This window comes from Oncorhynchus masou, chromosome 1 (genome assembly GCF_036934945.1).
Source record: "Oncorhynchus masou masou isolate Uvic2021 chromosome 1, UVic_Omas_1.1, whole genome shotgun sequence".
NCBI lineage: Eukaryota > Metazoa > Chordata > Actinopteri > Salmoniformes > Salmonidae > Oncorhynchus > Oncorhynchus masou.
In genome coordinates, this window is record NC_088212.1 from 13,035,967 (window position 1) to 13,058,789 (window position 22,823).

At 46.7% G+C, this 22,823-nt stretch overlaps 1 protein-coding gene across 3 annotated transcripts; it reads right to left on the minus strand.

Annotated features, from left to right (window-relative positions):
• LOC135517986 (transducin-like enhancer protein 1) lies at positions 1-22,498 on the minus strand. Of its 3 annotated transcripts, none has more exons than XM_064942896.1 (20): positions 21,847-22,498; positions 21,401-21,501; positions 20,838-20,901; positions 20,300-20,344; positions 16,326-16,388; positions 16,133-16,237; positions 14,214-14,397; positions 13,926-13,942; positions 10,043-10,159; positions 9,769-9,822; positions 9,356-9,508; positions 9,037-9,175; positions 8,387-8,586; positions 8,159-8,235; positions 7,784-8,033; positions 7,373-7,620; positions 2,606-2,753; positions 1,731-1,881; positions 883-959; positions 1-743 (listed from the first exon to the last, which is right to left on the minus strand). In XM_064942896.1, exons 1-20 carry the CDS (start codon positions 21,868-21,870, stop codon positions 636-638), a joined length of 2,325 nt encoding a protein of 774 aa, XP_064798968.1. In that variant the 5' UTR covers positions 21,871-22,498; the 3' UTR covers positions 1-635. The 3 variants fall into 3 exon arrangements, with proteins under 3 accessions (XP_064798968.1, XP_064799055.1, XP_064798892.1); XM_064942983.1 differs by having other exon boundaries at positions 8,387-8,568; positions 14,214-14,400; XM_064942820.1 differs by having other exon boundaries at positions 14,214-14,400.
• Between the last annotated feature and the right edge of the window lie 325 nt (positions 22,499-22,823).

Consider the following 22,823-nt stretch of genomic DNA (forward strand, 5'->3'; position numbering starts at 1 on the left):
TTTGTTCAAAGAAAAAAAATAACATTTATTGTCTAGTAATTTCTTTAGATTTATATTAGCTAGCATTAAGACCATTTAGTGTATTTTCCTGGTTAGATTATTCTCCATGTAAAAGACATAGCAAACATTTGTTATTTCTAAAGCATTTACTGTAAGAAAAGAAATATATACACTTTTTTACAAACGCTCAACTGATAAAAATACAAAGAGAATAAAACTGAACTAATCACACGATAGCAGACATGTAGGATGGGACACGATACTAGGGTGAAGAGTCAGTGTGGGGGCTCATGTCTGGCAGAAAAGCAGGCTAGGGTCAGAGGTTAGGGGTCACAAATGGTAGAGGTCACCAGGCCATTCACATTCTTCGTCTGTCAAAATAAAAACGTCAATGCTGTTAATTCGGCATATTTGAGGTTTCGGTCCGCATTTCCATCAGTCATTGTTCTGGGGGCTCTGCCCATGGTAATGAATATAGAGTGTCTTGTAGTATATCCTGACCCAGGGTCAGCTGTAGGACAGTAGAAAGGTCACGTATATAGAATGTTCTTTAGGATTCCCTGACCCAGGGTCAGATGTAGGACAGTAAAAAGCCACTTTGGTTTGTCAGTGGCCGATCCACTCACTAGTGCAGTCTAGTAGATGACTTCATAGACAGTGGCCTTCTTATCTCCAGAACCTGTAACTATGTACTTATCATCGACTGAGATGTCACAGCTTAGCACCGACGAAGACTCCTTCGACTACAAAAGAGGAGAGAGAGGTAGAAGGGGGGGTAATAGAGGCAAAGATTAGTGAAAGCTTAACACCCAGCCTTGATACAAGATCAAAAGAACATCGGTAGGTCGGCCGATTGGAGAGAACAGACAGGTGTGTGTGTACCTGGAATATACTGGCTCCGTACGGTGTCCTCCACGCGTTCAGCAGGTTATCCTTCCCTGTGCTCACGAACCATTTACCTGGTGGCAGAGAGAACGAGGCAGAGAGAGCGAGAGAGAGAGAGCGCGCTTTAGGAATCACATAAAGCTATGACAGCTAATACTGTAGGGGCCAATACCAGAGTACTCAGAGTAGAGGGCTTATAATCACATCAAGTCAGGATTAGAGCTACTGTATATGAGGACACATGGAAACAGAATGTAAGGCTATGGCACAGTCAGATGATATCACCCGAGGTCAGATATCAGGTCAGATATCACCAGAGGTCAGATATCACCAGAGGTCAGATATCACCCGAGGTCAGATATCAGGTCAGATATCACCAGAGGTCAGATATCACCAGAGGTCAGATATCACCAGAATGTGGAGAAGAAAAGTTCAACAGAATACTTGTATAAAACAGGAAGATTAATACATCACAGTTCCAAAAGGAAAATAAAACCACAGATCGAAAGCGAAGATTTTACCCGGCAGGTAGCCTAGTGGTTAGAGCGTTGGACTAGTAACCGAAAGGTTGCTAGATCGAATCCCTGAGCTGACAAGGTAAAAATCTGTTGTTCTGCCCATGAACAAGGCAGTTAACCCACTGGTCCTAGGCCGTCATTGTAAATAAGAATTTGCTCTCAACTGACTTGCCTAGTTTAAAAAATAATATAAAAAAAAAAACAGGATACAGGGAGACACAAGTGGATCTGTCATTAAGTTACTGTACACAGCTAACAAGACGTCATACAGTCATACACAGACCTCGAGGACATCAGTCATACAGAGATCTGGAGACATGGTCTTACCACATGAGGCAAACTGGAGTGAGAGCACACAGCTCTCGTGGAGGTGCAGCTGGTACTTGTCTGGCTTGGTGACATGGAGCACCTCTACATTACTGCTCTCCATCCCCACCGCTAGCCACTCTCCCGTCGGACAGTACCCCAGAGAGAAGATCTGGAGAGAGGGAAGGGCAGAGTGTGTGTGTGTCACTGATGAAGTGGTAAAACAACAACAACTAGGTGGGTAATCACTGATTGCAGTATTAAAAGTAAAGTATCGCCTTGTTGTTTCAATAGCATCTCTGGTAGCACACAGCTGTGGCTAATGTCCTGTATATAATGTGTGAATTAATAGAGGACTGCCCCAGCTGCCACAACAAGAAGCCCAGTCTTTTCGCCTTTACAATTCACTCCTCAGGTATCAAGCTAATATCATCCTGTTCCACCCCAAACCTGTTAATGCACTATATTGTGGGGGTGGCAGGGTAGCCTAGTGGTTAGAGCGTTGGACTAGTAACCGAAAGGAGATGACAAGGTACAAATCTGTCGTTCTGCCCCTGAACAGGCAGTTAACCCACTGTTCCTAGGCCGGCATTGAAAATAAGAATTTGTTCTTAACTGACTTGCCTAGTTAAATAAAGGTAAAATAAAAAATAAAAAAATTGTGCTGGGCATGTGATAAGTGATCAGTCCTGCATTATTCTGGGTTCTCCTGTTACACAAGGAGGTCCTTAAGAAAGAATACACCGTTGCAAGGTGACAGTGAGCTGCAACCAAAGTGCATGAGATCCTTCATCACCAGTGGTGTGAGATGCCTATGTGTGTGCAGGGTGTGCGTCAACCTGCAGTTTCAAGTTGTGAGTTGTGTTTCTCGGGTGTGTGTGTCTGTCTGTGTGTACCTGTGAGGTGAAGTCGTGCTGCTGCAGCTGGCGTCCCTCCCTCAGGTCCCAGGATCGGACGGTGTTGTCCAGCCCCCCTGTCCACAGCTTGGTCCCATCATTGGAGATGTCAATACAGCTGGCTCCGTCTGTGTGACCCTGGAACTGCCTGTGTTGGACAACACACGTTATCAAATATTATAAACTGGGTGGGTCAAACCCTGAATGCCGATTGGCTGACAGCCATGGTATATCAGACCGTATACCACAGGTATGAAAAAACATTTAGTTTTACTGCTCTAACGACGTTGGTAACCAGTTTAAAATAGCAATAAGGCTCCTCGGGGGTTTGTAATATATGGACAATATACCACGGCTAACATGCTGACCAGACCGGACACGTCGCGTGTGCGTGCATTGCAAAATACATTTAGAAATCCATGTTATTCAATTATTGCACCCACACTGCTAGCGTGCGCCAAGGAGCATCTGCGTTGCCAAGAGCTAAAATAGAAGTCATTCCTATTTCTGACGCAGATCACGCTGCAAGTCCTGCTTCTCCCATCTCCTCATTGGTTTATAGAAACAGGTACCCACGTGCCATCTCCTCACTGGTTTACCCACGTGGGTGATTGAAAGACAAACTGTTTTTCAGAGCGTCGTGGTAATACTATGAAAGGGGGGGGGCAAAATAAATTTATGCACGATGGCGCACGCGCTCAGCCGGTTTGGGTTCTGTGTAAGGGCTGTGTCCGGGTGTTGCTTCGTGCTTAAGAACAGCCCTTAGCCATGATATATTGGCCATACACCACATCTCCTCGGGCCTTATTACTTAACTGTACATGGTCCTGTGGGACCCAGTTGGTAGAGCATAGCGCTTGCAACAACAAGGTTTGTAGGTTCAATTCCCGCTGGGCCCACCCCCATATGTATTCATGATTCAGTCTCTTTAGATAAAAACGTCAGCATAAAGGATATATATTATATCAGAACATGCTCAAATACACACACGTGATATACGACCAGCTCAAGCACACATGTAACTACACTGTACACTCACGAGGTAATACATGAACATATACAAGTAACTGCCAAAATAAAGGACACGCCAGGGCAATGTCGGGAATGGGACACGCCAGGGCAATGTCGGGAATGGGACACGCCAGGGCAATGTCGGGAATGGGACACGCCAGGGCAATGTCGGGAATGGGACACGCCAGGGCAATGTCGGGAATGGGACACGCCAGGGTAATGTCGGGAATGGGACACGCCAGGGTAATGTCGGGAATGGGACACGCCAGGGTAATGTCGGGAATGGGACACGCCAGGGTAATGTCGGGAATGGGACACGCCAGGGTAATGTCGGGAATGGGACACGCCAGGGTAAAGTCTGGAATGCAGGGTAATGTATAGAAACCGAAACACTAGGGTAATGCACACTACCGTTCAAAAGTATAGAATATCTACAGTGCCTTGTGAAAATATTCGGCCCCCTTGAACTTTGCGACCTTTTGCCACATTTCAGGCTTCAAACATAAAGATATAAAACTGTATTTTTTTGTGAAGAATCAACAACAAGTGGGACACAATCATGAAGTGGAACGACATTTATTGGATATTTCAAACTTTTTAACAAATCGGAAAAAAAGTCGGCAAAATTGGGATTCCCACTGGGGCCACCCATATGCAAAAAAATTATTCAGCCCTAAATGGGATATATTATTATTTATTATATTTTACTTTCAGTGCAGCAGACTCTCTCCAGAAGTTCAGTGAGGATCTCTGAATGATCCAATGTTGACCTAAATGACTAATGATGATAAATACAATCCACATGTAATCAAGTCTCCGTATAAATGCACCTGCACTGTGATAGTCTCAGAGGTCCGTTAAAAGCGCAGAGAGCATCATGAAGAACAAGGAAACACCAGGCAGGTCCGAGATACTGTTGTGAAGAAGTTTAAAGCCGGATTTGGATACAAAAAGATTTCCTAAGCTTTAAACATCCCAAGGAACACTGTGCAAGCGATAATATTGAAATGGAAGGAGTATCAGACCACTGCAAATCTACCAAGACCTGGCCGTCCCTCTAAAAACTTTCAGCTCATACAAGGAGAAGACTGATGAGAGATGCAGCCAAGAGGCCCATGATCACTTTGGATGAACTGCAGAGATCTACAGCTGAGGTGGGAGACTCTGTCCATACGACAACAATCAGTCGTATATTGAACAAATCTGGCCTTTATGGAAGAGTGGCAAGAAAGCCATTTCTTAAAGATATCCATAAAAAGTGTTGTTTAAAGTTTGCCACAAGCCACCTGGGAGACACACCAAACATGTGGAAGAAGGTGCTCTGGTCAGATGAAACCAAAATTGAACTGTTTAGTAACAATGCAAAACGTTATGTTTGGCGTAAAAGCAACACAGCTCATCACCCTGACCACACAATCCCCACTGTCAAACATGGTGGTGGCAGCATCATGGTTTGGGCCTGCTTTTCTTCAGCAGGGACAGGGAAGATGGTTAAAATTGATGGGAAGATGGATGGAGCCAAATACAGGACCATTCTGGAAGAAAACCTGATGGAGTCTGCAAAAGACCTGAGACTGGGATGGAGATTTGTCTTCCAACAAGACAATGATCCAAAACATAAAGCAAAATCTACAATGGAATGGTTCAAAAATAAACATATCCAGGTGTTAGAATGGCCAAGTCAAAGTCCAGACCTGAATCCAATCGAGAATCTGTGGAAAGAACTGAAAACTGCTGTTCACAAATGCTCTCCATCCAACCTCACTGAGCTCGAGCTGTTTTGCAAGGAGGAATGGGAAAACATTTCAGTCTCTCGATGTGCAAAACTGATAGACATACCCCAGCGACTTACAGCTGTAATCGCAGCAAAAGGTGGCGCTACAAAGTATTAACTTAAAGGGGCTGAATAATTTTGCACGCCCAATTTTTCAGTTTTTGATTTGTTAAAAAAGTTTGAAATATCCAATAAATGTCGTTCCACTTCATGATTGTGTCCCACTTGTTGTTGATTCTTCACAAAAAAATACAGTTTTATATCTTTATGTTTGAAGCCTGAAATGTGGCAAAAGGTCGCAAAGTTCAAGGGGGCCGAATATTTTCGCAAGGCACTGTACATAGGCATACAGAGGCCCATTATCAGCAACCATCACTCCTGTGTTCCAATGGCACGTTGTGTTAGCTAATCCAAGTTTATCATTTCAAAAAAGGTTAATTGATCATTAGAAAACCCTTTTGCAATTATGTTAGCACAGCTGAAAACCTTTGTGGTGATTTAAGAAGCAATAAAACTGGCCTTCTTTAAACTAGTTGAGTATCTCTGGAGCATCAGTATTTGTGGGTTCGATTACAGGCTCAAAATGGCCAGAAACAAAGCACTTTCTTTTGAAATTCATCAGTCTATTCTTGTTCTGAGAAATGAAGGCTATTCCATGAAAGAAATTGCCAAGAAACTGAAGATTTCGTACAACGCTGTGTACTACTCCCTTCACAGAACAGCGCCAACTGGCTCTAACCAGAATAGAAAGAGGAGTGGGAGGCCCCGTTGCACGACTGAGCAAGAGGACAAGTACATTAGAGTGTCTAGCTTGAGAAACAGATGCCTCACAAGTCCTCAACTGGCAGCTTCATTAAATAGTACCAGCAAAACACCAGTCTCAACGTCAACAGTGAAGAGGCGACTCCAGGATGCTGGCTTTCTAGGCAGAGTTGCAAAGAAAAATACATATCTCAGACTGACCAATATAAATCAAATATTAAGATGGGCAAAAGAAGACCGACACTGGAAAGAGGAACTCTGCCTAGAAGGCCAGCATCCCGGAGTCGCCTCTTCACTGTTGACGTTGAGACTGGTGTAAACAGTGACTACTATTTTACCTCAGATGTCAACGAAAGTCGGCAGGTGGCCTAGCGGTTAGAGTGTTGGACTAGTAACCGAAAGGTAGCAAGATTAAATCCCCAAGCTAACAAGGTAAAAATCTGTTGTTCTGACCCTGAACAAGGCAGTTAACCCAGTGTTCTTAGGGAATCATTGTAAATAAGAATTTGTTATTAACTGACTTGCCAAGTTAAATAAAGGTTTAAAAAATAAAAAAAATCTGAATGACAAAACCTTCAAGAGAGGAATTACAACATCTTGTTGCAGCCAAGGACCCATCACTAACAGAGCCGTTAAAAGGAAAGTGCAATGTTTTAGCTAAATTTGATCGAGTTGTCTTTGCTGAGCAATTGCACATGTCCATATCCATGAGTTCAACTGACTGACGTGTCTGTCATCCTTTGTGTGTGTAGGACAGGCTACAGTCTCATGAGCAGCAGCCAAACGGAGCAGTTGCTACAGCTACTCACATGCAGAGCAGGGGACAGACAGGCGAACAGCTAAGGGAGGAAGTTATGAATGTAAAAATTAGCATGGGATGGGACCGGAAAGTTTCGTGGTTATAGGACTATTATGGAATGAGGACAGTACAAGACTGAATTTTCACTCGTGTCAACCTCTACCTTGGACACCCTATTAAGAGACTTTATGTTGGTGTTCCCTTTATTTTCGCAGTTACCCTGTACAAACATTCATGTGTATTCACTCAAAGAAAGAAGTTGCCCTTAACCACACATCTAGGAACAGATCACCCTACCCCAATCTTACCTACCACAGTAAGGGGATAATACATTAGCTGATGCTGGACCTGTGGTTAGTAAAGGCTATTCAGTTCTACCTATTACCAACTGGCAATGTATTCTCCTCCCAGTGTTCCTTACCTAACCAGGGTCTGGTTGTGCAGGTCCCAGACGGCGATGTTCCCGTCGCTGCAGCAGGAGAAGCAAACCTTTGAGTCGGGGGAGATGGCCAGGGCGTAGCAGGCGGGGGCAGAGGAGGTCAGCTCCGCCTTGATGCGTGGGGTGGGCGTGGCCAGGTCCCAGATTGAGAGCGTGCTAGCCTCGCCCCCCACGATGAGCGTCCGGCCGTCGGGGAGCAGCCGGCAAGAGCGGATGTAGTTGTCTCGGTTCTGACACACACACACACACACTTATTTTTGGTCTCTAATACACAAACTATGAAATAAAGTGGTAGGAATTAAAGATCTCTCTGTAAATAAGCATGACACTACTCAATACATGCGTCATCTGGGTGATTTTGGATAAGAGCGTGTATATTTGTGAAGCACTCACCAGGCAGTCCAGTTGGGACACGGGACTCTTGTTGCCAGGGTGACTGATGTCCCAGACCTTGACGCAGCCCTTGCCGCCCGTGTAGACGTGGCGCGTGGGATTACTGATGGTGACGGCACACACCACCTCGCCGTGGCTCAGAGTGTTGATCTGGCGAGCATGGCGTGGGATACCCGGGCCCACTAGGGCGTCCGGAGGGAAGGGCACCGGCTGCATCTGTCCATCGGCGCTAACGTGGAAAGAGTAGGCCCTGAGAGGAGGATGAGTTGGAGGAGGAAGAGGGAAGGTGGACTTGAGGCATGGAATACATTTGAGATACAGTGAGCACCAAAAGTATTGGGACAGTGGTCATTGTCTCCGTACACACACACTCACGGTTTGCCTCCAGGGATGCCTGATAAGCTAGGGGGCATTCCAGGCACTCTCATGTGAGGATGAGGGTCAAAGCCCACCTGAGGGAGAACACAGAGAGAGAAATGAGGTCAGTTGACAGCGTATTTGGGTCCTACATAAACACAGACACTTAGCCGTTTAGACATGCAATGAGCACATATTATGGGACTGGGATGGAATGAATAAGCGAACACACAAGCACACACCCACCATAGGGGAGCGTCCGTATGCGGCCACGGCGGCAGCAGCCGCAGCACTCATCTGGGGGGACATGTTGTGGAGGCCGGCGTAGGCGGCGCCCGCCAGCTCCCCGTTCATGGTGGCGTGGGGCAGCATTCCGAAAGGCCCGGGGTATGACCCAGGCACCGCCAGCGGGGTCCGCAGACCAGCAGCTAAGGGGTACACAAGAGCTGTTGTCAGATGGGTTAATGGAACTGTATTCAGTCGTATTCATATGATGCCAAAACACATCAACTTTTTTGCGCTCTGTACTGAAAGAGCTCTCTTCAAAACTTGACTGCTGAAATGCAGTTTTTGGGGATTGTATTAAAGGACTAATGATATAAATACCAAAAGAGTTTGAGTGTAGAATCCCTAACAAAAATCAACGTATAATAGTAGGTGGCCTGTAATATCCATGCACCATTTTATTAATTTAGCAGACGTTCTTCTCCAGAGCGACAACTAGGGTTAAGTGCTTTGCTCAAGTGCACAGACTTGGGGATTCGAAACCCCAAGTGACCTTACAGTTACTGGCCCAACCCTCTTAATGCTAGGCTACCTGCCGCCTTGTAGGCTGTTAGGAAGGCTTGGAAATGGCACGAGGTCAATTCAAAAGGTGTGACTTTTTATCATCTTACTAGGTGGGTGAGGTAGCTCCATGGAGGGGGGCTTGACAAGGCTTGGCCGGAGACTGGGAGTGGCGCTGGGCCCGGGGGTGGAGTCTCCTCTGGGAGTAGGTGTGCTCGACTTCAGTCCAGGCGTACCCGGCTTATCACGCTGCCATGGAAACAGAGGCATTCATTACCCAGATATCACATGACAGAGAGACAGATAACGAGAGAAAGACAGAGCTGAGATATTCTGCTGAAGGTCAGTTGTGTGTTTCTGTGATCCAGAGTTTAAGTCTTGTTTAGACAGAATTGGGTTAGGTGTATTGAGGGCTTTGGCTACACCCACCATTCCCATCTCTTTGGACTTGAGGGAGGAGGAGCTTGCAGATGAGGCTGTGGAGGCAGGGCTACAGGAGGGGTCCTTCTTCAGGAGGCGTGTCTTGTCCAGCCCGTTCTCCCTGGGGGATGGTAGGCGCGTACCATGTGGGGAGGCAGGGTCCTGGAGGGGGGGGGTTCATTCACACAGTGACTCACTCAGTGCCCCACTTCCCCCCCATGTGGAATAATATTATGCGTCCTAAAGAGCACCCCATGTCCTATATAGTGCACTACTTTAGACCAGGCTGACACCCTAATCCCTATATAGTGCACTACTTTTGACCAGGGCCCATATGACATCCATCTATCTTTGAGCCATCTAGCGAGGCCTAAGAGAACATTCAGACAGGCATGTACATGTCAGAAAGAAACACACGTTACCTCATTGGAGACATCCACCACCAGGTTGTCATCACTCTTCTCTCCATCACTATCCTGTGGGGACAAACAGGGTCTCAGTCACCGCACACACACACACACACACACATTATTTTATTGTGTTACTTTTTAGTATTTTTTACTTTAGGTTATTTGGTAAATATTTTCTCAACTCTTCTTGAACTGCATTGTTGGTTAAGGGCTTGTATGTAAGCATTTTGTATTCGGCACGTGACAATTTGATTTGACACGTATCACCCGCACAGCTGCTGCTTACATAATGACTGGAGTCCTTGTCCTCCACTTTTCTCTTCTTGGCGTCGTTGGCAAATTCTGGTCCGTTGCGCCGCTTGTCTGAGTTACGCAAACTGTCAGCAACCAGCAGGGTATTACTCTGCCAAAGACAGGAGGAGGAGGAGGAAGGGATGAGACATGACATTCTACAGGCCACTGCCCTAGGTACAGATCAGCTGCCCTTCATCCCAATGCTAACCTAACATTCCTGGGGAAATCAGCATCAAGGTTCTCCAACCCGGTTCCTGGAGAGAGACCATCCTGTTGGCTTTCACTCCAACCCGGTTCCTGGATGGAGAGACCGTCCTGTAGGTTGTTTTTTTTGTCTCTGTTGGTCTCTCTTTCAGGAGGGTCTCTCTCCTCCAGGAGGGTCTCTCAGGAACCGGGTTGGAAAACCAACAGGAGGGTCTCTCTGGAAAATGGAGTGAAAACCAACAGGAGGGTCTCTCTCCAGGAACCGGGTTGGAGTGAAAACCAACAGGAGGGTCTCTCTCCAGGAACCGGGTTGGAGTGAAAACCAACAGGAGGGTCTCTCTCCAGGAACCGGGTTGGAGTGAAAACCAACAGGAGGGTCTCTCTCCAGGAACCGGGTTGGAGTGAAAACCAACAGGAGGGTCCCTCTCCAGGAACCGGGTTGGAGTGAAAACCAACAGGAGGGTGTCACAGAGCCCTGCACTACAGCAGCTACACCCTCCAGGCCAGGGACAGGTGTGGCTGTCTGTCAGTCTTCAGTCAAAACCCTCACGTCAAGGAGGGGGTGGTGGGCTGACACATGGCAGAGAAGACGCTGATTAGAGGAGTTCTGACGCTTTATCAGTGCTCCCTCTCCTGGCCCTGTCCAGCTATTACTGCTGTAGCTAAAGGGCAGTGTGTGTGTGTGTGTGTGTGAGATTCACTTCCACAACCCCTCCCCTCCTCCCCTGGCTAACAGATTCCATTGTGTGTGGATTAGCCCATCATGTTGGAGTCCATTTAGGCCTGACGCTGTCAATGAAATGTGCATCCAGGAGCAGCAGAGCACACACACACACACACACACACACACACACACAGAGAGAGAGAGAGAGACCCAATAGACAGGCAGGGCAAGGGGCCTCCTCCCCTCTTCCTCCCCCTGCCTCTCCCTCTTAGCCCCCAGCCAAAGGTTCCTTCAAAGTCTCCCTCCCAGGGGAACATTATTTAAAGGCTTTAGAAAGCAGAGCGCTGACCCACAAAACACAAGCAATTTCCCCACTGTCTCTCAGGTCATGACGCTCTAGCCCCCCCCGACCGGCAGCCGTATTAAACACAATGAGGCCCTTTAAGCGCAGGATCAGCAGAGTGTGTGTGTGTGTGTGGGGGGGGGGGGGGGGGGGGCAATCTGCTCACTGAGGTGTTTAATGCACACAACAATGCCGGGCAGTGGAGGGCGAGAGCTCCTGTCATTGTGTGTGTGCGCGTACGTGCGCACGTCTGTGTATGTGCGTGTATGAGGGCTCTGCTTATGCCCTCATTTGGAGAGAGCGCCAAACAGTCCAGGGCAGATCCAGGCAAATCCAGTAACGGCAGGCAGCCCAACACCCCAGCCCCCTCCCACCCTGCCATGATGTTAACCTCAGAAAACACACATACTTAAAGGCCATGGATGCATTTCTAAATGAAGGCCAGTTTGACATGAGAATGGGAGAAAGGGAGGTGAATCAAAGCAAGTATGGTGGGTGGCACAGAGCTGTGTCTGTGTGAGTGAAAGATAGTGAGTGGGCTTAAGGAATGATTAGCAGGGGTTAACATCAAAAGTGCTAAGGGGGAAACTAGATGGCTTGTACTTTGTGGTGCAGAGTAGCATCAGGTCCCCTAGCAACCAGGGACTAGTTGACTCTCTCCTCTCATATATCATCTAGGAGGGGTATGATGCTTTATTTCAGGACTAGTTGACTCCCTCATATATCATCTAGGAGGGGTATGACGCTTTATTTCAGGACTAGTTGACTCTCATATATCATCTAGGAGGGGTATGATGTTTATTTCAGGACTAGTTGACTCCCTCATATATCATCTAGGAGGGGTATGATGCTTTATTTCAGGACTAGTTGACTAGTTGACTCTCATATATCATCTAGGAGGGGTATGATGCTTTATTTCAGGACTAGTTGACTCTCATATATCATCTAGGAGGGGTATGATGTTTATTTCAGGACTAGTTGACTCCCTCATATATCATCTAGGAGGGGTATGATGCTTTATTTCAGGACTAGTTGACTCTCATATCTAGGAGGGGTATGATGTTTATTTCAGGACTAGTTGACTCTCATATATCATCTAGGAGGGGTATGATGTTTATTTCAGGACTAGTTGACTCCCTCATATATCATCTAGGAGGGGTATGACGCTTTATTTCAGGACTAGTTGACTCTCATATATCATCTAGGAGGGGTATGATGCTTTATTTCAGGACTAGTTGACTCTCATATATCATCTAGGAGGGGTATGATGCTTTATTTCAGGACTAGTTGACTCTCATATATCATCTAGGAGGGGTATGACGCTTTATTTCAGGACTAGTTGACTCTCATATATCATCTAGGAGGGGTATGACGCTTTATTTCAGGACTAGTTGACTCTCATATATCATCTAGGAGGGGTATGATGCTTTATTTCAGGACTAGTTGACTCTCATATATCATCTAGGAGGGGTATGATGTTTATTTCAGGACTAGTTGACTCTCATATATCATCTAGGAGGGGTATGATGTTTATTTCAGGACTAGTTGACTCTCATATATCATCTAGGAGGGGTATGATGCTTTATTTCAGGACTAGTTGACTCTCATATATCATCTAGGAGGGGTATGATGTTTATTTCAGGACTAGTTGACTCCCTCATATATCATCTAGGAGGGGTATGATGCTTTATTTGAGTTGACTTTATATTCAGGACTAGTTGACTCTCATATATCATCTAGGAGGGGTATGATGCTTCATTTCAGGACTAGTTGACTCCCTCATATATCATCTAGGAGGGGTATGATGTTTATTTCAGGACTAGTTGACTCTCATATATCATCTAGGAGGGGTATGATGCTTCATTTCAGGACTAGTGATGTTTATTTCAGGACTAGTTGACTCCCTCATATATCATCTAGGAGGGGGGTATGACTAGTTGACTTTATTTCAGGACTAGTTGACTCTCATATATCATCTAGGAGGGGTATGATGTTTATTTCAGGACTAGTTGACTCTCATATATCATCTAGGAGGGGTATGATGCTTTATTTCAGGACTAGTTGACTCCCTCATATATCATCTAGGAGGGGTATGATGTTTATTTCAGGACTAGTTGACTCTCATATATCATCTAGGAGGGGTATGATGTTTATTTCAGGACTAGTTGACTCTCATATATCATCTAGGAGGGTATGGTTTATGATGTTTTTATTTCAGGACTAGTTGACTCCTCTCATATATCATCTAGGAGGGGTATGATGTTTATTTCAGGACTAGTTGACTCTCATATATCATCTAGGAGGGGTATGATGTTTATTTCAGGACTAGTTGATCTAGGAGGGGTATGATGTTTATTTCAGGACTAGTTGACTCTCATATATCATCTAGGAGGACTAGTTGACTCATATATCATCTAGGAGGGGTATGATGTTTATTTCAGGACTAGTTGACTCTCATATATCATCTAGGAGGGGTATGATGTTTTTCAGGACTTGTTGACTTTATTTCAGGACTAGTTGACTCTCATATATCATCTAGGAGGGGTATGACGCTTTATTTCAGGACTAGTTGACTCTCATATCTAGGAGGGGTATGACGCTTCATTTCAGGTATTTAACTTGGGCTTGCCAAGGCTGCAGCCATAGGTAACAGGAAGTACTTACTGTGCCTGGCTCTCTCTCTGTTCCCATAGCAACGATGACACACAGCATCAAGGTGTCGAGGACACCAGGGCGCACACGAGGGAGGCATGGAAAACACACAAAAAGAAAGAGAGAAAAATAAAATTAGAATCCAGAGCCGTGCACTTGTTGTTTTCAGTATATTTATTATTAACAAACCCAATGATAACACAGTCCAGTCCGTTCTCCTCCCTCTGTCTGGCTACGTGGGCGAGCCAGACAGACTCCTCCTCAGATGCAGGCCCAGCAACAAGGCCGGGTGGGTCTCACCTCTCAGGTGCTCGGCCTCCACTGGGTGTTTCCTGTCCTCTTTGCTGGCCAGGTGGGGTGGCGGCACCACCAGGGCACTGGACAGGGCGAGCAGACTGGCCCCTCCCCCCAAATGGGCCGGGTGGAGCCCCGCGGGGTGGGGTGTGAGGGGGACATGGGAGCTGTGCGCGTGGGACAGGTGCTGCTGCTATAGGAGAGAGGAAATCAATTACTAATTTATAATCAATCAATACTCCCCAATCCACTTGAAAGTGTGTCAATCAATAGAACAAGCCATTAACACACTGATGGAGCAGAGTGATCAATGTGAAAACCTAGAGGAATTCATGACCCTTCTGTGTTTCATCCAGAGCAGCATCCTACGATGTGGCCTTCTTACAAATAATGGCAGAGCCATAATCCTCTCCCTTCAACACACACTATATTTCTACATACACACACACACACACACACACACACACACACACACACACACACACACACACACACACACACACACACACACACACACACACACACAGAGAGAGAACAATACTGACAGCTGGGATCACAGCCCAGAGCTTGAAGAGGAAGGGAGGAGGGGGTTGGAGAGCCCCAGCTGCTGCCTGCGGGCCAGGGAGGGAGGGTGGGTGGGGAGGAGGGCTCTGGTGGATTGGGGGCGTTTAGCTGTCAGGTCTCGGTCTCTTTCACACCAAATCAGGCGCTCGTCTGAGCGTGAAATGCCTTTGTGTTCCAAAACATCATTATTGCGTCTTCAGACAGTAGCCGCAGGAATCAAACCTCGGAGATTTGCCATGGGGGGAGGGGGAGGGGGGGTCTCGGCGGGAGAGTGGGGGAGGGGCGGTGGTGAAGGTCAACCCTTCTCTTTATCTCTAATTGACTAAGCCACACCCCTCCCCCCCTCCTCCTCCTCCTCAGAACCACAGGAGAGAGACGCCACAGCACTCTAACCCCATACCTACTCTTTCACAGCGCTAATCCCTGGGCTTGCCCGCCAAACACACACATACCACCGGGCCCTTGTTCCATGTGCCAAAACAGCATGGCAAGGAGCGCTCGCTCACACACCTCCCCCCCCCCACTGGTGAGAGTAAATGGAGGGGAAGTATTGGTGGAGGCAGGGGGAGCCTGTGTGTCAGGGGGTGTTAGGGTGAGCCGTGGAGGGAGGGGTGAGGGTGTCCATGCTTCATTACACTCATTTAACACACACAAACACGGTGACTGACAGCTTGGTGGGGGGGACCAGACTCTCAAACCCACTTTATACACACTGGAATCCTGCAATTAAGACTCAAATGGCAACCGCCACCCCCGCCACAGCCATCAAACCCACCTCCCCCACCACCTCTTCCAAAGCCTCACAGAACCGTTGAGAAAATCCAAACAGCCAACACACAGCAGCTACGCATGTTGTTATGGTTACCAAACACAGCAGCAGCTACGCATGTTGTTATGGTTACCAAACACAGCAGCAGCTACGCATGTTGTTATGGTTACCAAACACAGCAGCAGCTACGCATGTTGTTATGGTTACCACTCCCAGTGGCGCATTGGTCTAAGGCAAAGCATCTCAGTGCAAGAGGTGTCACTACAGACACCCTGGTTCGAATACAGGCTGTATCACAACCTGGATTCCGGGTCCCATAGGGCGGGGCACAATTGGCCCAGCGTCGTCCGGGTTTTGCCGGTGTAGGCCGTCATTGGAAATAAGAATTTGTTCTTAACTGACTTGCCTAGTTAAATAAAGGTTAAATAAAATAAAAAATAAAAATATGCATGTTGTTATGGTTACCAAACACAGCAGCAGCATATCCCGGTAAAGAACTGTCACAGACATGTCAACATTTCACTAATAGCATGTCACACATACACACACTCTCACAGTACACACACAGGAAGTTGCAGTAGAGTGTATTTACAGTGGATGGTAGGCCGGGAAGTCCCCGTACCCCAATGATGGCGTTGAGTTCAGCCATGGTGACCTGCTTGGCTCTCTCTACCGCCTGGACCACCTGCTGCTGGTGCTGCATGGGCACACACAGCGTTACACACGTAATATCCTGGGCCTACTACACAAAAATGTACTGACAACATATATGCACACACACTTACCTCCTGTGAGAGGAAGGGGATGACTTGTGCACAGATGGTGTTGAGCCTCTTGGCAATCTCTGTCTGTTGGATGGAGTAGAGAGAGGATGGATCAGTATGGATAGTGTAGTGACCATCACAGCTTAGAAGATGCATCCAGCAGTGCCTAGGGGCCTTCGGACATGAAAACATTCCCCCTTGTATTCACACAGCCATGTGCAGGTCAACTCCAGCTGGGGTTTATTCATCAGTGCACAGCGTAGCAAAACAATTTTGAAATCGAGAGTTTCTTAATGGATTAATTCAGGTATATCCCTCCCCATTGGTTCCTAGTGAATACACCCCAGGTCAACTGCACCCGATATCCTATATATGATTAAATATTGTGATATTAGACATTGAAAATGTATTGTGAGGGTTAAGACAATTTGAACATTACAAATACCAAAACTGTGCAGTTTTATCAGTTAGGCTATATTAATATGTTGAAAATAAAAGTTTAAATGAATTAACTGTCTTATTTTATAGTCATACTAAGATTATTTAAAGCTGCAATATGTAACTTTTTGGGCGACCCAACCAAATTCATATAGAAATGTGAGTTATAGATGTGTCATTCTCATTGAAAGCAAGTCTAAGAAGCAGTAGATTTGTTCTATATGCACTATTTCTGTGCTACCTGTTCTTAAGTTTTGTTTTTGCGTCTTTTACTTTCGGTTTTGTACACCAGCTTCAAACAGCTGAAAATACAATATTTTTGGTGATTGAAATCTTCTCTCACAGCGGATTAGATGATGATTCTTTACACTATACTTGCTTGTTTTGTCCCAAACTGAAATTTTATCAATCAGGAAATGGTGGCGAGATCATAGTAATGAGAATGTCACTATTATAATCAGGAAATAAAATAAAAAACATTTGAATGATCTAGTCATTAACATTGCAAAACGATTATTTCGGATATCGTATATTAGGAGTAGCATAGGGTAGAAGAGGTCTGACCAAATATCGGTAAACCCTAGTGTGCATGTGATGCTAGAGATGTCCTGAAGGATAGCCAGACATGTCTAACTGCTTTCAGGACCAACTGCCGCCATCTGTCAAGATATAGGATCAATGTTGTATTGGTCCAGGTCTTTATCTCAATGAGACCTACCAAGTTAACTAAAGGATAATTTAAAAAATTTAAACAGTCAATATGGGTATGAGTGACTCCATACACAATTCACTGGAGAGAGGGCTAGTTAACAGCTTGCTGCCTGCCACAGTTCTCAGAAAACACATGCACCATACACACACACAGCAATGAATCATACCGAGGCTCCTGCCTTGCTATCATGTCATCCTTAGATTAAGTTTCACCCTCTGCCTTGCTCCTATTCCCATCGGTGCTTTAAGATAATCTCATCACTCCTAATTTAATTTTGTCCCACTCATATCCATGGCTGGGCATCCGGCCCCCGGAGGTGACTGCGATTGGCTGGATACCCTATACCCCCACGAAGGCTGCAAATCAGATGATGCAGCTCAAATTACATATCGTCCAATCAAATTGATCTGAGGCAGGTCAGGGTACAGGGGGAATTAGAGGAGCCTTCGAACGCAGTAATAGGACATTACACACACACACAAACACACACTCGCAGACAGACAGACACACACACACACACACACACACACATCCCATTTTCTTTTGAAAAGCGAGTGAGAAATGGAGTCAGGGCCCATGGGCCGTATGTATTGAGCTTCTCAGAGCAGGAGTGCTGACCTAGATCAGACGCTTGATACATACAGATCTCTGTGATATCAGATGCTGGCTACATTATCAGAAGAGATCCTCCAGCCAATCTTCTAGCAGCCCAGCCTTTGTGACACGCCCTAGAAAGAGCCAGCCTCACCGGTTTCCCATTCGCGCGCCTGCTTCTGTCTGCTGCTGAGCTCGTAGAACCACAGCAGCTGGCCTAGAATACACCTGCCTGGCTCCTAGAACCACAGCAGCTGGCCTAGAATACACCTGCCTGGCTCCTAGAACCACAGCAGCTGGCCTAGAATACACCTGCCTAGCTCCTAGAACCACAGCAGCTGGCCTAGAATACACCTGCCTAGCTCCTAGAACCACAGCAGCTGGCCTAGAATACACCTGCCTGGCTCCTAGAACCACAGCAGCTGGCCTAGAATACACCTGCCTAGCTCCTAGAACCACAGCAGCTGGCCTAGAATACACCTGCCTGGCTCCTAGAACCACAGCAGCTGGCCTAGAATACACCTGCCTAGCTCCTAGAACCACAGCAGCTGGCCTAGAATACACCTGCCTAGCTCCTAGAACCACAGCAGCTGGCCTAGAATACACCTGCCTAGCTCCTGGAATATACCTGTAAGCCAAGAAAAGACCTGCTTCTCCCACTGTGCTTTCCCAGAAGCGAAGCACCATCTCTGAGGGGTATTCTTAGCCGGCAGATAGGTGCTGCAGGCCGGGAATAGGCTGAGTTCCAAGACACTTTGGGCACTAAACCCACAGGAGAGCATTAACAGGGATTCATTAAGGAATGGTTAAGGGAATCATTGCGCGACCCAGAGCCTAAGGCCCAAGTGGGTCAGAGGTGCCAGAAAAATCAATAGGCCAATAAAAGTCCCTCACCTCACCCATTTCTTACCCAACCCAACCCCAGGAGACAGACAGCGGAGGTTCACACATGCCAAGGGCTTACAACGAAAGGATGGCCTTTGGTCATGGAGCAGACTTCCGCTCTGATTCAGAACAATAACCAGTGTGTTCAACTATGGTGGTAGGTGACAACGAATCGCACATCGAAATCATGGCAAGTTGTTGAGTCATCAGCTAGTATATCAGTGACGAGGGCCTACAGGCCATAGGTCAGGGGGCCTGCCAGGTGGCAGAGAGAGAGAGAGCCCTACATGGACTAGGAGGACATGTTGAATTCCAGATCTACCCTGAACCCAAAGGCACTTCTGGATCTATACTACACCTGAGGGCTGGATAGGCTAAACTTCCCTCTAGCCTATCAGAGGGCAAGATAGAGCTTGGTCTACATAAAGTGGGTAGGTGTAGGGGTTAAGGATAGGTTTGGAATTCAGCCCCAATACCCTAATATGAGCAGCAGGAGAATGGGTCTGCACTCCACTCTCCTCCAACTTCATTCAATCAGGCAGCGGTGCAGACAGAGGGGAGGCAGGCCTGGGGCTGGTGTGGCCAGAGCAACTGGCTACAGTGTGGCAGGGGCAGGGATACAGCACTCACAATACCACCCTCTACTGAGACAATGAGCAGAAATGACATCTTCCCCACAATAGGAGGCATGCATTACTATCAGACACCGAGAGACAGACAGCAAGAGAGAGACAGAGACAGACAACAAGAGAGAGACAGAGACAGACAGACAGCGAGAGAGACAGACAGACAGCGAGAGAGACAGACAGACAGCGAGAGAGAGAGAGAGAGAGAGACAGCGAGACAACGAGAGAGAGAGACAGCGAGAGACAGGGACAGCGAGCAACACAGAGCGAGACCACACATAATCCTTCCTCAGCAAACCACCCAGGCTATTCCACCTCCAATTTCCTCTGTCCTGACCAATCGATTTCTGTGGTAATTACTGGTAAATGCTGTGAGCCAGAGTGCTCTGTTCCTGTGGGGCAAGCCTGTGTGTGTATTGAGGAAGAGTGCTCCTCTGCATTTTCTCGATAAAGGACTCTGTGATTGATTCCTATGCCCTCCCCAGCCCAGCCTCTTCAATGCAATAAAACAGGCTACTCCCCCAGACAGTACCAATCAATCAACAGAGTAATTCATCCTGCCTCTGAGCTCGTACCACCAGGTCTAACTTGAGAGAGAAACAGAGCACCATCCATCACTGATAAACCCTCACACACACACACACACACACACAACTATCCTGGCAGGCTAAAAGCCCATTTTCTGCGTGAACACACACACACTATAGGAAATAGTAAGAGCGAGTGTGAGCAAGGCTTACCTGTTTATGCATTTCAATGTTCAGCCCATAAGACATTTCATAGTACTGTGGATGACAGAGTTGTAATCATTAGGCTGACAGTTTACTTCCCTTTCCTCTATCTTAAAGAGAGGGCTAGTTAACAGCTTTACCTTTTCAAAGAGTATCGTAAGGCATCTCAGTCAGTCTCCCCACCCTAACACCACTTCTCTTTTCCTACTAGTACTGACCCAGCTGATAGCTACTTTGAGGGAAAATGTACTTGCTATGACTGATATGTGGTTGTCTCACCAAGCTATCTTAAGATTAATGCACTAAATGTAAGTCACTTTGGATAACGGTATCTGCTAAACAACTAAAATGCAAAAAGGACAAAACAACCTCAGAATGTAGATATATATAGAGCTAATGTAGTGGAAATCAATGTGTGTGCGTAGGCCTGCTTGTGTGTGTAAGCAAAAAAATTAACATTGACAGTATGCTTGCAATGTGGCAATGGTATCAATCCAGACAGTGATAGTGCGTTAACATCTAGAATGTGTGTGCTGATTGGACTCACCATAACATAGTGCCTCTGCATCTCTGTCTTCTCACTGGCCAGCTTCTCACACTCCAGTTTCAAACTGCCGAGGACAGAGACACTATCAAAATAAAACAGGACGCCGCATAGCCACCACCACCAAACCTGAACACATACCCAGAATACATTCCAAATGTAGTTCAGATAAACATATCTAATGTGGTCTATAGGGCAGAGTGGCATGGTCTGGAAAACCTCTTGGAATCATGCAGGACCAATATTTGTTTACCTGCTGCATAGGCCATTACGACATTCTAGGTCATATGGCTATGATAGCAGCAGTCTTGCCCTCTGCCTGCTACTGTTAACATGCAGGGCACTTCATCGCACTCCTCTCCCCCTCCCCAGTCCCACATATGGCAACATGCACAGTTGCACACATGGGGAAATAAGAGGTGATTTATGAAAATCTGACCTCGACTCTACCCTCTGGCTTAAGCACATCAACATGGCTTAGACCTACCACAGTCTGAGCACAAAAAGTGTGACACTGGCCTCGGAGTGTATATGGGTGGGTGGGTTGTGTGTGAACAGCCACTCACCTGTGGTACTGGGCTTGGAGGAACTGGAACTCCTCTTTGATGCGGTCCAGTGACTCTGGAATGGTGAATTTGAAAGGTTGGCCCGGGGCCTGGTGGGGCGTCTATCAAAATAAAATAAAAAGCCACATCACTCAATACCTGACCGTTTGGTTCTGCATCATAGATGTAGGCTAATTAGCAGTGAATTACAAACAGCAATACAGCATCCAAGTGCGATGTGCGCTGCCAAGTGCGATGTGCGCCTAGCCCCAATTACTGAGAGTGCATCATGTTAAACTCATTACAGAACTGTTACAGGCTGACAGCCTCTAAGCCAAAGACAAACAAAGGGGCTTCGCCCGACATCCGGGACCGACCCGCCATCGCCGGTATACAGAATGGTTCGACATGACAAATGAGTGCAGAGAACCTGCGGATGGGGGATGCGTTTCACTGGCCAACCTTACCGGGTGTCGACCCTGGGGGAACATCGTTCTACCTCCGCAGACGTCCTCTTCCTAAAAAACGTCTGGTATCAAAATAGGGACCGGTGTGGGGATGCTCCACCTTACGATAAATGCATCCTAGGTCCTTCCGAGACTGGCCGTAAAATGACACAGAACGTCCGACCGTTTGTCCTCCTAGATCTCCAGTCAACTCCTCAACAGCGGTGCCCCGGCGACTGATGCGCGGAAGAATACTATTTCTTTACTCCAGCATACGACCATGTATCAACCGTAAAAACAAGGGATACCGTCATCCAGAGGAAAAAAACAAGAGTGGTCTTCCTCTGTTGTAGGCTGTGTGATCCTGTCCACGCAGAAATAGCCGAAACTCCAGTTGTAGTCAACGGGGCCAAGACCACAACGCGCTCAGGGAAGAAGCGTAGGCTACTAGAACAAATCCACATAAGTTAATTGTAACTTGACTTGCCGTGGTAGCTTGTGGTGAATGCTCAACATAAATTACTATTCGTTATCCGAATAATAACCTGTACTCGATGAAACGTAAGATTGAAGTATTTTCCAGTCTAAAGAAAGGTTTCGTAAGGGGAAAATGTTGTTAGTTTTGATAATAACTCCCACTATCAGCGCAACAATGTAGCGTCAAGCCTCGCTTTACCCCAATGGCAACTTTCTCACGCGGTTTCACACTCCCCCAGCTAACCAGAAAAGGAACTGCCCCCGAAAATGTACACGGACCAATAGGGATTGTCTTTCCACGTGGGATAATGACGCAATATGTAGAATCCACCACTAGATTTCCTCTAAATGCATTCAAGTCTGTCAATTATTTTGAGCTACAGAGACACCAGCCAATCCGTGTGATGGATAGGTTTAGCGAGGAGTAGAACACAAGGCGGCTAGTGTACTGGAGAGTGACAGATCTCAGCTGTCAATCAAAGTAACGTGGCGACATCAGAGGTCCTTAAAGGCGCACACAC